The 15,101-nt window shown below is 36.7% G+C and overlaps 1 protein-coding gene across 1 annotated transcript in view; it reads right to left on the bottom strand.

Moving 5' to 3' along the window:
* The window catches only part of INVS (inversin), an 81,833-nt gene extending 66,732 nt beyond the window's left edge, over positions 1–15,101 (bottom strand). Inside the window, exons 1-2 of the mRNA XM_053957716.1 lie at positions 14,938–15,101; positions 8,953–9,119 (exon numbers count right to left, since the gene is read on the bottom strand). Of these exons, the coding sequence (XP_053813691.1) occupies positions 8,953–9,119; positions 14,938–15,043 (273 nt within the window). The 5' untranslated portion in view covers positions 15,044–15,101. The remainder of the gene's footprint in view (positions 1–8,952; positions 9,120–14,937) is intronic.

The raw sequence follows: 15,101 nt of genomic DNA on the forward strand, positions 1-15,101 counted from the left end.
CTTTAAGACTGAGACTTATTAGCCAATGAGTTGTCTACCTGTTATTACTTGTGGCTTTCTTGCTGCAAGCCTTATTTATATTTGGTTTATGATCACTATTTTTGATAAGCGAGAATCTTTTCCACTATTACAAGTCAGAATCAGAAATGGTACACCACTGTATTTTTCAAGCTGTGTTCCACATGTGCCTCCTGGAGAATCATACTGAACATGGCTTGCACAGAGCAAGAACTAATCCACACATCTTCCCCAAAACCTTAGATGTATTTATTCTTTCTTCTCTTTAGAAAAATTCTGTTTATTCTTTTCTTTCTGTGTTTAGATTACGTTCACAACCTCACCATTAAAACAAAATCCTTCAAAATACGGATGCTACAGTGATGGCTGCCAGTCAACAACTGCCCCAGGCAACTAGAGACCAACACTTCAAATGTGTGCCAAAGGGAACACACGACACTCAGTCCATCCCTTTCCATGCAAATATACTCTACTATTGGGTAGACCACTGGGGTAAATACTCCACACATGCTCCTACTGCAAACCCTCTCCTTAAGAATCCTCCATGCTCCTTCAGCTTTTACTTCTACTATTCTAAATGGGGAGAAATACTATGTTGCTATTCTGACTGGAAGTAGATAGAACTGTTCTGTCTACAGCAGGCTATAGAGCAAATCTGTCATATTTATAGAATAATTTACCATCTCAGACAGCTTTATTTGTTTTCTTTCACCAGCCAATCAGATAATAAACACAGACAGTAACAGACACTATGTTTTTTGGTTAGCCATGTAATAACTCCTTTGATGTGTAAAATGTCTGCTGGAAAGTAGCTATAGTCAGGGAGGTAGCCACAAATTGCAAGCAATACTTTCAAATATGTTTTACCAGAGTAAGTTAGTTTAGTAACCAACTGCTTCTAAAATAATTTAAAAATCAACTCTACAAGTGACATTGACTATAGACATTCATATCATATTTATCAGTGAAGTTTTTATAGAAACCAAGTTTGATCTTACAGCTAGTCTGAAATTCTGATCTTGAACTTCAAGTCAAAAGAATACTTTGGCATGTAAATTTTTGCATAACCTTGTCTTAAAATATGGTTTCACACTAACATAAAACCAGTGAGAAATCAGATTCAGATGTCTTAGTATCTGCTGTGCAACTGAAACCTAACATGTAGAACAGTATTTCCAGTTTTATCTTTTGCAGAGAAAAGAATTGGCTGGATTTTAACCCACATTTTGACAGTAGAGGCAGACAATTGTTGGATACCATATGACAATAGCAGCTTAACACTTAATGAGGAAACAATAATGTGCATGTTCTTGCCTTGTTACAAGACATGACAAAGTGTGCAAGCTGAAAATGCACTGCATGAATATATGAGAATAGCATATCAGTCTTGCAAAGTAGTGCCCAAATTTCACTCTGAATCAAAACTCAGCAGAGGCAAATGGAAGTGTTAATGAAATCTAAACAGTAAAAAGCAGAATTAGGAGATAGATACAAGTTCCTGAAAGAGAGTCACAGCAGCAATTTGTCACACACAGAAAAACACCAATTTCAAAAGGGTTCCCATCCTTCCTGAACTCAAAAGGACGCTAAAATTCTTACCTATGGTTTTGAGAATATTTTTCGTTATGCCAGTGTTCATTTAGGAAATTCCAGCCTTGCAAATTTGCTGTTTAATTGTTCATTCTCAGCAGTGACAGAACAACTTTCTTGGGGAGTGTACTGGGAATCAGATCTCTGTAACAATGCAAGTTTTCTCTTCTTAATTTTTTTCCTGTAGCTATTTTTAACCATTTCAATAGGGTTTGCAGCACACATCAATGGTAGTATCAACCAATAGCAAAAATAATTTGGGAACATGGGGCCTTGTGTTAAATAGGCAGAAAATTAATTGTTCTTTTGTAGAGTTCATTTTCTGTCAACTCACTGCCCAGTGAGCAGTTCTACAGCTGTGAAAAGGGCCCAGGGGAAGGCTGTGGATGGTATCAACCCCTTGGTAGCTAGGACAGCTTATCTGTAGCATAACACACACACAAATCACACACAAGGAACTACTCTGCCTTCCACCCTTGAGCAACTTCAGGCCACATTCACTTGAGAGAACTCATTGTTCAGGAAAGTAAAGAAAATATTTATATCATGGTTGCTGTCTGTGGCTTAATTAATCACAAAGAAAACTACAGTCCCACATGCTAAAAAAAATATCACCTCTTCTGGCAGGTCAGCAAACAGGCCTGTTTCATATCCTGGTGTGTGCAGATTTCTCACATTTAATCAAATTGTATGTTCAGATGAAAATACCACAGATTGAATGTAAAGCTCATTTACATTTCAGGAACCTACATGCATAGAATTAATATTATTCATTATGAGCTCTCACTTAAGGGGGTACATCATAAAAGGTTATTGGCCTGAGGAAAACAAGAACATGAACTAGCCACCATTTGTCTCTGACACAATCAGTTATTTTCATTACATAGATTGGGAAAGAAAGTTAGAAGCACATGTGCTCTTTTATGCAGATCAAATAAAGTCTGATGAAAGATCTGAGAGACTACAGCTCCAGGAAATACATCTTGGAAAAGGTAATGAGGGAAAAATGTATAATCTGACTCCCAGGAAAGCTAACTCAAGAATTTTTAATACATACACCTTTTATTTGCTCAAGAAAAGGAAAAAAAAATCTCTTTTTGCAGCTCTTGGACTAACCTGACAGTACTCATTAGATAAGACTTGGGAATAAACTTTCATAAAATAAGTGAACTAAAGACTACCTTGTGTTTCCAATTTTCTACCATATCTAATGCTTGCCACAGGCTGTCTTTTTTACTTTACTTTTACTGTTACTGCTGAATACACAGAAACAACCATTTTTTCTAGTTTAAGAAAAATCAAAGACCATTAAAATATATCCTCCTACTTTACACAGAATTCCTAACTGCATCCTGGATGTACTGTTATTTATCAACAACCATGTCAGCAAATAAATAATAGAAGCTACAGAATATTTAACACTACTAAAGTCACATTTTCCCCCTGGGGTTATATTAATCTTCCTGAAGCCAAAATTAAAATCCTCCTGACATTTAAGCATCCTGATAGATTATTTCAAGTGCATATTATTAGAAACCAACAAAAAAATTGAATTTTTTCTTTTATCCCTATGAACACAAAAGGCTATGCCTAAAGTATTCAGAAAGATTCAGGTAGATTACTCCCCAAAGTAAACAGATTGCTAATAAGTAAAGATCCCCTGTGAGAAATTTTGAAAGAGGCAAGCCTGCTTCCCCCCCTCCTTAAATTAAACTGGAACTACTTAATGAAATTTAAATGACAAAACATATACAGGTATTTTGGGTATGCAGAAACATTTCCATTCATAAGTATCACATGCGGGTGTTTAAAAAAGTTGCAACTTAACACTAGAAGCAAATTGCTACAAAAGCAAAATGCCTGCAACTAGAAATGAATGCCTGTTATTAAACTGTAATCCCAGTACTCAAATCTTCATAGCATGTTTATTTCACAATAATCTAAATTCTACAAGCTAAAATAATCTGTACCCATATAGTACTATAATTCCTCAGTGCAAAATTGCTGACAAATTATGCTAATGATTCTACTTCTGTTGCAATCAGTCACAGTTTCAGTTCCCAGTAAATTACATCCGTGTTCAGGAAGTTACAACCACCTTCTGAAACTCCCATGGCAATCTTTGCAGGTGCACTCCTGCAATAATTTGTATCATTTTCTGGTGGGTTTGGATTTTTGAGGGTTTTTTTGTTTGACTGCTTTTAAGTTTTGTGAAGTTAATGACTTGACCTCCCCCTTTTTCTTATTTTTAAGGGGTGTGCACCCCTTCAAAATTGCTTGTGAGACCCGTCCATTCAAAAACAGAGACCAAAGGAGTGGAACAGAAGAAAATCCAAAAGGAAAACCACCAAATAATGTGATTTACATGGCCTTCTGCCTACAAAGACTGGATCATCTCCATCGTAAGGCTAATGAAAGAAAGAAAGACTGTGGAAGATCATGTCAAGGACAATCAGAAAATGAGTTGCTAAAGAAATGTATACCTTGGGTAAGATTAATTCAACACAATTACAATATCAACAATACAAAAACTTACATCAAACAGATGCCTAAAAGAAAGAATCAGCTAGTCAGTATGCCCTAGAGTACTCATCTTACTTTAGGGTGGATGACTACACCCTCAAGTGCATTACTTTTAAGTTATCTACATGACTAGCTTATATGTAGATGTCTGGAATGTAAATTTTTAGTTACAGGAGATTATTGTCAGCCCATCATCTTACATTGCATTGTACTATATTATTTTCCATTGAAAGAAACATATACTTGTTACATTTAAGCACACAAAGTTAAACTATCTTTTTATTCAAGCTAAAAATCTTTCTCAGACCAACAGATGTATAAAACTTAAAAGCTGTAATACAAAGGATGCCCATCACTAAACAGAGGACTAACCATTAAGAACATAATTATTAGCATGAAGCAGCCGCTCAAAGGTTATCATATCAACATATAACCACAGGTGTTTTTCAAAAAACATTAGTGCTTCTAATAGTACATCCAAAATTTCTAACCTTACCTTATTAATTTCAGGAACTTTCTGCAAAGAAAGGTGCTTAGCCTTAGAAAGGTGACAAGGGTAGTAGTGAAAAAGCTTTACTTCTTGCAAATAGTCCAGAATGTCACTAGTGAAGTCGGAGACAGAGAGGCTATAAGAATCTTTTGTTCAGATGAGAACAGATGTTGAGATGAGAAGCTGACAGCTTTTCACCTAACTATTGCTTTGTAGACATGATCCAGTGACAAAAACCATTTGAATGAAGCATGGCAAGAACAGGATGACACAGCAGCTCTGAGTTCTGAGACATGAGTTTCCTCATTAACTGGTAAATACAGCCTGGTTATTAAAACAGCACTAGACAGAGGCACTGAAATCATCAGATCACCTTCACTTCTTACCTGTGTTGAAACCCTTGGAATAGAAAGAACTTGTAAGAGCATTGGACAGTCTGCCTAGGTATGCTATCAGAAATGGTTTTGGTAGAGCCTTTGAACTGCTTTTATAGCAAGTGCAAAAATTCTGGTACTGCTTATTGACACCCAAATCAAAATAGAGCTATTTTGACAAACCATGGCTCAGAAAAATGTCTTCTAGGATGTTTGTGAAACAAAGCAAAGGCACTTGGAGTGCACCAGAATATCGGGAGGAGATCAACTACACAACTGCAAGTAACAAAGTAACTACTTCAGAAGGACTTAGAGGTGCCATTAGGAACAGAAAAGGGATTAAGGAACTATTGTGAAACTATCACATCAGATGTTTTATATGACCACATGGATAGTGCCAAAATCTTTACCTATAATTTCAGAAGAACTCTGTACTAGCAACAAATATGAAACTGCATTTTGAACACTAGATGTGATTGTTGGCATTTTGAAGGACTGGAAGAAATGCTTTTACAGAATGAACTCCTTATGTAACAGTAATGACAACCACGATGGAAGCATAGGCTGCCTCCTATTCTGCAGACAATAGCTGGAAGAATAAAACTTGCAGAGAGGTGGGTGTTAAGAATAACATAATGTAGAGCTGATATGTACATATGTGTATGCATACACACACTCACCCAGTACAGCCAGGCTTGCAACTCACACAGGTTGAGTCAGAAGCTAATTTTGCAAGTGTTAATGGCATGATGTGTTACAGTTGTTCATTTAAGCCCTATCCAACCAGAAATCCATTCTAAAGAAGAAAAGCAACTGAAGTCCTAATTAATTTTACTTAATACTGATGATTTATGACTGGACTCAGGTCAATGCCACATTTCTGAATATTTGTTCTATTACACGGATTAAAAACCCACAAGCAATTTTATTAGGACTGAAAGACATGAACTGGCAGTTCTCTTACAGTGAAATCTCCAGACAGAAAAATGGGAACAGTTTCACCTCATCCTGCAGAAAACACAACCAATTGTTTTTATGATAACCAGGATTACTAATGGGAGAGACACCATCTTGAATCCAAACACATCAATGAATATATTCAGCTCTCTTCAGTACAAGACAACTAAATCATTGCTTCTGTTTGGCATTAGAAGAGCATTTTCTCACAAACTCTTTGCCCCTGACACAGTTCTGAGGTTCCCAAAGAAAGGCAGCAGAGACCATTTTTTTGTGAAATCAGCTGCAAGATTGTTTCAGAGGAACAAGTGCAAAGGGACACATAAAGACAGCCTGTAGAATGATGACCTAAGGAGTTTCAAATATTCTGGCAACAAACTCTAGCCCTCAGAATGTCTGTCTGCTGTGATCTGATAAGCAAGGTGTCCCAAAAGCTCTTCAAAGAGACAGCAAAGAACAGCAAAATCCTGGTTAGATGGGAAGGTTCTAACTCAGGAAACGTTCCTTAATTTTACCTTCATCTGCTTTAGTTAGCATCAGTGTAGAAAGAAGTGTCTTTTTTTTCCTACCTCTTCACTGGTTGCATGTAAAGGTCTGAAGCTTAGCTTCTCTCTCCAAAGAAAAGGAAAATTAGGATGCAACACAAGTACAATTTAGGAATCTGAATCTCCAAACAGTGCCCTTCTAAACAACTTGTACCTGTGACTACCAATGAATGGGGATTTATAAAGTCATGTGAATCTGTTTTTGATAAAGCACAGGACAGCTACTGACTCACAAGCTTGAACACAACAAAAAACCATACAGTGACCCTGGTAAATATGTATATTCATGATTAACCAACAAGGACAAAACAGCTTTGGAAATGGGTGACCTCACAGCATGTTTCTTTTTCTATCTGAAAGTCAGCTGCACTGAGAAATTTTAGTTTTGAAGGAAAAAAAATGGAATATAATCCAAAAGTATCAGCAAGAAATAAGCAGAATGCAAAACATTAAACAGCCAAAACTGCATGAAACATTAAGTTGTCTTGAATTTTAATTTTACATATTTTTCAAAAGACACTCATGACAGAAATGTAGATCTAAAAATGTTAATATGGAAAGACTACAGACAAAATTTTACACACATGAAATGTTAATTTCATAAGCTGCCATCAATAGCAAGTAACTGTTCAGAAGACACAGAAGGGAATTTTAGAGGACAGCTAAGTGAGGCAAATAAAAAGCAGTTGCAAGGGCTGTTTCCTGACCCTTTTTGCTATGGGGTACATCACATCTATCTTACACAGTAAGAGTGTGACTACATAAAATCTACTGCTACAATCATTATCTCATGTTGTTTTACCTTCCTTTTCATTTGCACTGTCAATTGAAAATCCATCTAAGATGGTCCAAGTATCCAATGTTACAATCTGACTTTCAGGATTGAAGTAAGGCGTAAAGGAAATAGAGAGCACATGCAGTTAGAGGATATTACTTCATGGCAAAACCTCTCTTGCCTTAAATTTCTATAATACAAATATCCACAACATGAACATTCAGACATGAATTTATAAAGTTTTAATATGCTAAAATGTACTTCTAAAATCTGGGGAAAACAATTTTTAAAATAAAGTTTTTAATATGGTTAAAATGTTCACATGTCTATCACATCATAAAACCTGAATGCCTGTATGAACACCAGGCAAATAAAGTATGTTACAGCAATTTTTTAACTCTCTGACATTGCTGCTTTTATGAAATATCTATCTTTGAAACAACATTCATGGTAAACAGGTCAGTCCCTTAGAAATACAGAATTAATCCTGGAAACAAGGTTATGATGATGACTGAATTATTTTCATCAGAATGTAATGGTATGTAACCAAGCAGATGAATTAGCCTGTTACAAGTCAACTACAACCTACAACATTATTTCCCTGTAAGGGATGCAGTAACACAGACCACACAGTCCCTATGGACTCCCATGCAAATGTACCTGGAAAATATCACTTTATTACAGTCTTCCCAAGATGTTTTTCTATTTAACTGCTCCTTACTGAAGATCATGACTATACTGTAGCTGCCTTTACATAAACCTAATTAAAATAAAATTATAAAAAAAATGCAGATTGTATTAAAACATCTGAAAAATGTGAACTATTATGAACAGGTGACAAGATATATATGGAAATGGTTTGCTATGAAAATCATGGCAGGTGCTCTAACTGGTACCGAAAGACAGCTCACGCAGACAAAAAACTGCTAATTTTTGAGCAGTTACAGTTTTAAACATACTATAAAAATTAAAATAGTAAATAAAAGGCTGCTTCTTTCAGTTTGAATTTCTAATCTTCTCTGTGGAGTCTTTTTCACAGTTTATGAACTCAAATGTCTTGGTTAGCCAAAGCCACTCCTCATTTTTTTCCCTCCCCATCAGCAGCCTGTTTAGTCTTCTGTGGAGAGACTGTGGATACTTCCTCCAGGCCTAACCACACTCAAAATTTCTTGCATCTCTGAAGTTATATTTTCAATTGCCTTTTATTTTACTGTTGAATGCTTCCTTTAGCACTTCTTCAGGGAGACAATGTAACTGGACAGTAAAATAGACTGAGACTGTAGAAGGAAAAATGATACAGTCAGTAATGAACTGATGGCACCCCCCTACACCACTGGCTGCAGGGTAAGGTAGAGAATTCAGGAGCTAAGTTAAACCCAGGTAGAAAGGTATGAGGCAGATGATTTTAATGTTTGGGTTTATTTCTCATTATGCTATTTTGATTTGACTGGTAATAAATTAAACCAATTTTCCCAAGTCGAGTCTGTTTTACCCGTGACAGGAGCTGGTGAGGGATCTCTCCCTGCCCTCAGCTCAGCCCATGAGCCTTTTGTTATATTTTCTCTTCCCTGTCAAGCTGAGGAGAAGAGTGATAGAGCAGCTTTGGTGTCCAGCCAGGGTCAGCCCACCTCACAGCTGTGGTGAAAGTCCTGACTTTAAAAGCACTTACACAGTAATTACCTTTTGTGCAGCAAGATGGAGAGCAGTTCTTCGGCTGCGATCAGCTCTGTTAACATCAGCTCCAGCCTTCAGCAATGCCTCTGCACAGTCCAGCCTGTCAGCCAGCACACAGTACATAAGTGGAGTTCTTCCAAACTGGTCCTCTTTATCCTTCAGCTCAGAGTTTCCTGAAAAAAAACAACAAAAAAAAGGCCAACTTAAACCAGCAAAGTATATCAGTATATAGCTAAAAGCAGTATTTTTTATTAAAAAGTCATTATAATAGGAACAGCATGTATCTCATTGTAATATGGTGGGCTGAACAAAAAATTGAGTATGTGATAAACTCAAAGTCACTACATTTTGTCCTACTTTTACTGACAGTTAAAGAATATTTCAAATATATTTGCAGAAAAAAAGTAAATTCAGAAAACATTAGTTCCATGAATACACCTACCACCAGTAACATTCTGCAGTGGCATACCTATAAATAATTTTCAAATAGTTACATGGACCTCAGCTGCACAGATTAGTTCAAAAAATAACAGCACAGAAGCCAAATAGGCCTCCTGAAACTTGTAAACACTGCAACTAAAACTTTGAAGCCTACTCACAGTAATGTTTATTTTAAAAGCATAAACATCAATTTTACATCAATACCATCATTTACTTCAGGGTGCCTTACAATACGGAAACTACTAAAATATTTCTCAAGTTTTATTGAATTTATAAGGTTAGTAAGGCAGTAATCTCAGATCCTATCCAGAAAAGTTAAAACACTATTCTTATTCACAGTCCAAAAAACCCTCCAAACAAAGCAGTTTCACTATAAAGTTTCATATTTCCATGATGTCACCATATAAAGGCAAGCACCTTGAACTTCATGGGTATCAACTGCCCCACACATCCAGATTCTCCAGATCTCCAGTGGAGAAGCACTTTTGTCTACAATTACCCAAGGAACACTGAATTTTACAGGCAAGTTAGTTTTGCTTTTTAATTATTCCTTTGTCTGCATGACTGTTGATGCTTCAAAAGCACTCCAGCAGAGGCATGCTGCTTCTTTACACAGTCTTTGCTCTCCCCCAGCATATTATACTTATCTACATATCCAGTAATTTTATTCTTAATTATGATTTCTATTGATTCACCCAGAAGAATCGAAGAGATTAAATATGAATCAAGGGGAATATCAAGAAATAAAATTCATTCCCTACCAATCAAGCCACTTACAAAAAACACTGTCAAGTAGGATATTGCCAGTTAGAGAAATCATTTACTCACTCAGTACATTTTTTTAGTTCCTTTAAAACTATAGAGTGAATACCCTGTCAATCACATGATTCACTCTGTAACACTTTTTTTTGCCTTGAAAGTGTGATTTGCATTGAGAAAAGTCTTTCTGCTCTGCAAAAAAAGTTTAAGATCATTTCCAAACTCCTCTGTGATGCAGATATAGAAAAATTCTTTTTATTCTTCACCTGCGGCCTTGTGTTCTCTGACTGCCACTTCACCTTGACAACCCACGGTTTTCCAGCTAACCCTGATGCCATTAGCAGTTTACTAAAAACCAAAACAACAAACAAATAACCCCCAAAAATCCTACAAGGAGTCTTTTACAGGCCTGCATCTAGCTCTCTCAGGAACAGTCTGGTTTCTGAACACCTTTTTTCATTATAATACTCACCTTCACACTGCTGTTTAGCCTGCTCCTCTGCATACACTGTGGTCCCAAGCATGATTTAACATGTCACTGATCCCAACCAACAAGCCAGATTCTCTAATTAACTATATAGAGTCAGGTGCTCTTCCAGTATTAGCTCAACATGGTCACTTAGATATCACTAAACCACATTTCACTGTTAAGTTTTAACATAACCTCAACAGTGTCTTAAATTGCTTGAAGCTGATGGAACTTGAACAAATATATTAAGAGAATTACATAAATATTCATTTCTCCCAATAAGACACAAGCGCATGGGCTTATGCTCAGATAACATTGGCTCTTACATCAACAGCAAAACCAGCACCTTTCTCTTGAATTCCAGTTCCCCTTCTGTTACAGAATGTTAGAGGATATATAAAAAAGATTTAGAGACTTAACAACAAGCAAAAATGGCCTACAGCTCAAGTGAAACATAACTAAGTAGAGCAACAGATATCTATGTTCATTTTCAGTTCCCAAAAAGTGATGCAGCTGATGACAAGGAGTTTCCATGACTGCATACAGTCTGAGGGAAAAAGGAGCAAGAGCTTCAAAACTTGATGCCAGTAATTTGCCTGAAGCTCCTGCACTATTTTTGAAGGTAAAGAAACTATCTTCAGCTGGCAGTAGGTTTTCTCCTGCTGTTTACCAGGGCCCTTAGAATGGTTAAAATCCTGTGAGCACGTCCCTAAAAGGGTGTCTTTGTGCTCAGGCTAAGAGACAGGACAAGGGCTAGGAGCCACTATATCACCATCAGGTGCCAGGGAGAGATTAAGCTGATGAAAGTCACTAGCCACAGGGCCTTGTGAACCTCACAGCTGCAGCAAATTACCACTTTCTGCAATCAAGAAAGCACAGGTAGCCTTCAAAACATTCACATTTAAGTACATACCGTACCTAAAATCTGCTTTGGCAAAAATAAATTCTCTTCACGTACCTGCCTAATAAAGAAAATTTTTTGATCCCTTCCCTTTTAGAATAAAGGTCCCACCAGAATATGAATTCCATAAGCGTTTGGCCAATAGAGGTCATGATCACAACAGAATCCAGGGCCCAAGTCCAAAATTTAGCTCTCATAGCTGTACTTCATCACTTCCTTACCTGTCCTTCATCACTTCCTCACGCTCTATGCAAGCAGTCATATCAGACTCTTAACAATGCTATGCATTTTTAAAATCAGAAAAGGAGAAAGGGCAGCAGGAGGATGTGAATTCTCCCTAATTATTAAAAGACAGACCATTTCTTGTCACTTCCAATAATCTTGCCTTCCAAGAGTATTGCCTGCTGCAATACCTGAGATTTATTCTACCTCCCACAATGTAGAACAGGCAAGAGAGAAGTAGAGAGGAGGATCAAACAATAGCACACAACTGCATATTTGTAAGCCATAGTTTAGTTAAAATTTACAATGAAACATCACATCAGGGATTTAGAAGCATTTGGATGAAAGCAATGCATGATAAGGGTTTTAGAATGATGAGCTGGACTGAACAGACACTTCAGTATAATGCCTACTGTAATCATTATTATGTTCTTTTAAACAATTAAAACAATTAGATGCCTCTTCTCAAAGCATAAAATGGAAAATGATCCTCCAAGTACAAAATTAACTTTTGCTCGCTTTTTCCCTAGGATCAAAATCATACAGATGGATTTTAACACTGTAGAACTGTTAATTAAAGACATGTTCAGTGTTGTGTAAAACACAGGAAAGAAAATATTATGAGCATTCCCCAAAGCCCAAGAATATACAATTCTAAAACAACATGATACAGTACAGGACAACTCATGCAATGCAAACAATTAGCACATTTCTGTTAGAACACTGGTTATACAATTAACACTTGGCATGTACTTTATGGTATTTAACACACAGGCTTTTTAGAAAGTCCTGTGATTAAGCATTAGCAGCAGTTAACATACAGAGATACTTTGTTCCAAAGCCCCCTTGCTCTAAATAAATTTTCTACCTACCTTTGAATCTGTCTGTGCTTCTTTCTGGCACAGGGCGTCAAAAGGAACACATTATCCAGAATACACTGTATTATTTCAAATACCTGCTCCTTTAAAATTCATCCATACTCTAAATATATGCAAATAAAGCATCTATGTTTATATACAGCCACATACACTCCCACCAAGCTACAGATGGCAGAAGGAAAAAATCACCAAAGAGGTTTGAGGGGCTGCTCCAAGAGACTGTTTGGCCAGCCTCTATGCCCCTCCTATGTTAATAACTGAACAGGGAAAGCATGAAGAGGAAAGTAATAATGAACTTTGGGGCTAAAAGGTCCTCCCTGAAAGGAGGAGAAAGTCAGGACTTTCCATCGCTGCATCCACTACTAGCTACGTATCCAAGATGCAGAGCTTGGCTGTATTAGAAAAGTGTTGTTAAGCAATCCAGCACACATAACACTGGAGTACTGTCCTGAATTAGCCGCTGCTGCTGTGTGCAGTCATGAAATTCAGTGAAAAGCACCAATTGCTCAATTTGCTTCTGGCATCAAGTCATAGCTTCAACAGTGACTGGTAAACAGCTAAAAATATTACTCTAATGCATTCTTCTTCTGCTAGGCAATACGTGAAGTTTTGGGTCGGGTTTTTTTTTTTTCTTTTTGGTCCAGTTCTGGAAAAAGTAAGGTCTGTGTCATATCCTGTCAAAACACGGCAAAGCAGAAAAGCCAAATTTTGCTAGTGCAGTAAATCCTACAAGCATTGTGCAGTTTTCTCTCCCATGCAAAAGTAAAACAGCATTTTTATCTTGTTGCTGTATGATCATCGTTAAAAGAAGAGCAATTTTCTTATCTGGTTCTAACGGCTGTTTTGTGGTATATTTGACAAGATGTACCAGCAACAAGAAATAATATTTTCTTCATGTTTCCAAAAATATGCTTTTTGGCTCTGAGATTAACAAAAACACACTGAAGTTAGCAAAAACTCTTTGTTGCTTCTTCAGAATTTGAAAGCCCACACTTTTTTCACCTCCACATGCAGGCAGAAGGGGTTTTTAGAAACTCGGGTATTTAAAGCTAGACTGTAGCTGAATCTCACAGATTTCTAGAATGCTATCTCCGTATCATCTGCTGTTTATAAAATATTTTTAAAAAGAGCAAACAGATAGCATTAAATGCAAACAGTATAAGTTTGAATCATCATATGACAAAATAAAGTTGAAGGCCCAACAAAAAAATAACTGTTTCAGCAAGTGCAACAAGCTTCAACAAGCTTGTTTTCAACAGGCTTCTATAAAGTCAATTCCCTCAAATGTGTTCCTGTTGGAGTCAAATCAGTTCTAGTTACATTTTGAGAAAATTAGATACACCTTGTAAAGAAGAGCCCCTTAATGCTTTCTGTGCAGCTTGGACAACACATGCACACAGGTCTTCACCTTGCCCTCAACGAGGTCAGTAGAAGATAGATAAAGAAACCTGACTGGTGGTTTCATGCTATTGACATTAAATCCTTCACACACATTAAAACTGACAGTAAGTGGCATAAATACAGACTGTGCTTCTTACTATTTCACAGTCCTTCAATCCTTGCTAAGCTCTGGGAATAGGATTTTGCAAAAAACACTGATCAAATAGAGCTTCTTCAATATCACCTGGAATTGCATTTAATCAGAAGCTCTGAAAAATCCAAGTCTTCACCTACCATAAGGCAGCCTTCCAAATATTATGTACAAGACTGGTTTTGGAGCACAGAATATATACTGCTTTTAAAAACTATTAACCTAATGCCATACCATTCCTGGAGAACAAGGGACGGCAAAATCCTGAGCTTTTTAACGGATGGGATTTTTTTTTTTTTTTTTACTTCAGATTCAATAGGACTAGACTCTCTCATTACCTTTAATTTCTCTTGAGAAACATTGCCAATCTATCAGAATCAAAGGAATAAATAAGGCTGGCTCATTTTGTTCACACATACTACACAGTAACAAGACTTCAGAAACAATAATGAATAATCTCTAAAAACACATTTATCAAATTTCCCAAAAAGCAATTAAAAAAATTAAGCATTTGCAGCTAAAGTATTTCAGCATGAAGCACTTCTCCAGAATTTCAAATTCCCTGAAAGATCTCTCACCAATTTTCTATTTTACTTCACAAAGAAGTACCAATCAAAGGCAACAGGTAATAAAAAGTAAGAAAAATCAGTCGTATTTTCAGGGCAACATTTATTCTACAAGCACATATAATGAAGACATCAAAAGTATCTTAAAGATCAGAGCTGTAAGTCAAAACCAAAAAGCTTCAGTTCTGAAGTAATCCAAATGCATCTACAATGCAAACATTTACCTGCTATTAGTTTTTGGAGAGTACTCTTATCTCCATTAACAGCAGCAGCATGCACTTCAGACGCTAATGAGGAACCACTGAAGAGGAAGTTTGCTGAAATATTCATACTCTTTCAAGGTATTACTGTAGGTCAGCTCTGTGCCACCAACATTTTTTGTAGAAAT

This window comes from Vidua chalybeata, chromosome 1, assembly GCF_026979565.1.
Source record: "Vidua chalybeata isolate OUT-0048 chromosome 1, bVidCha1 merged haplotype, whole genome shotgun sequence".
Classification (NCBI taxonomy): Eukaryota; Metazoa; Chordata; class Aves; order Passeriformes; family Viduidae; genus Vidua; species Vidua chalybeata.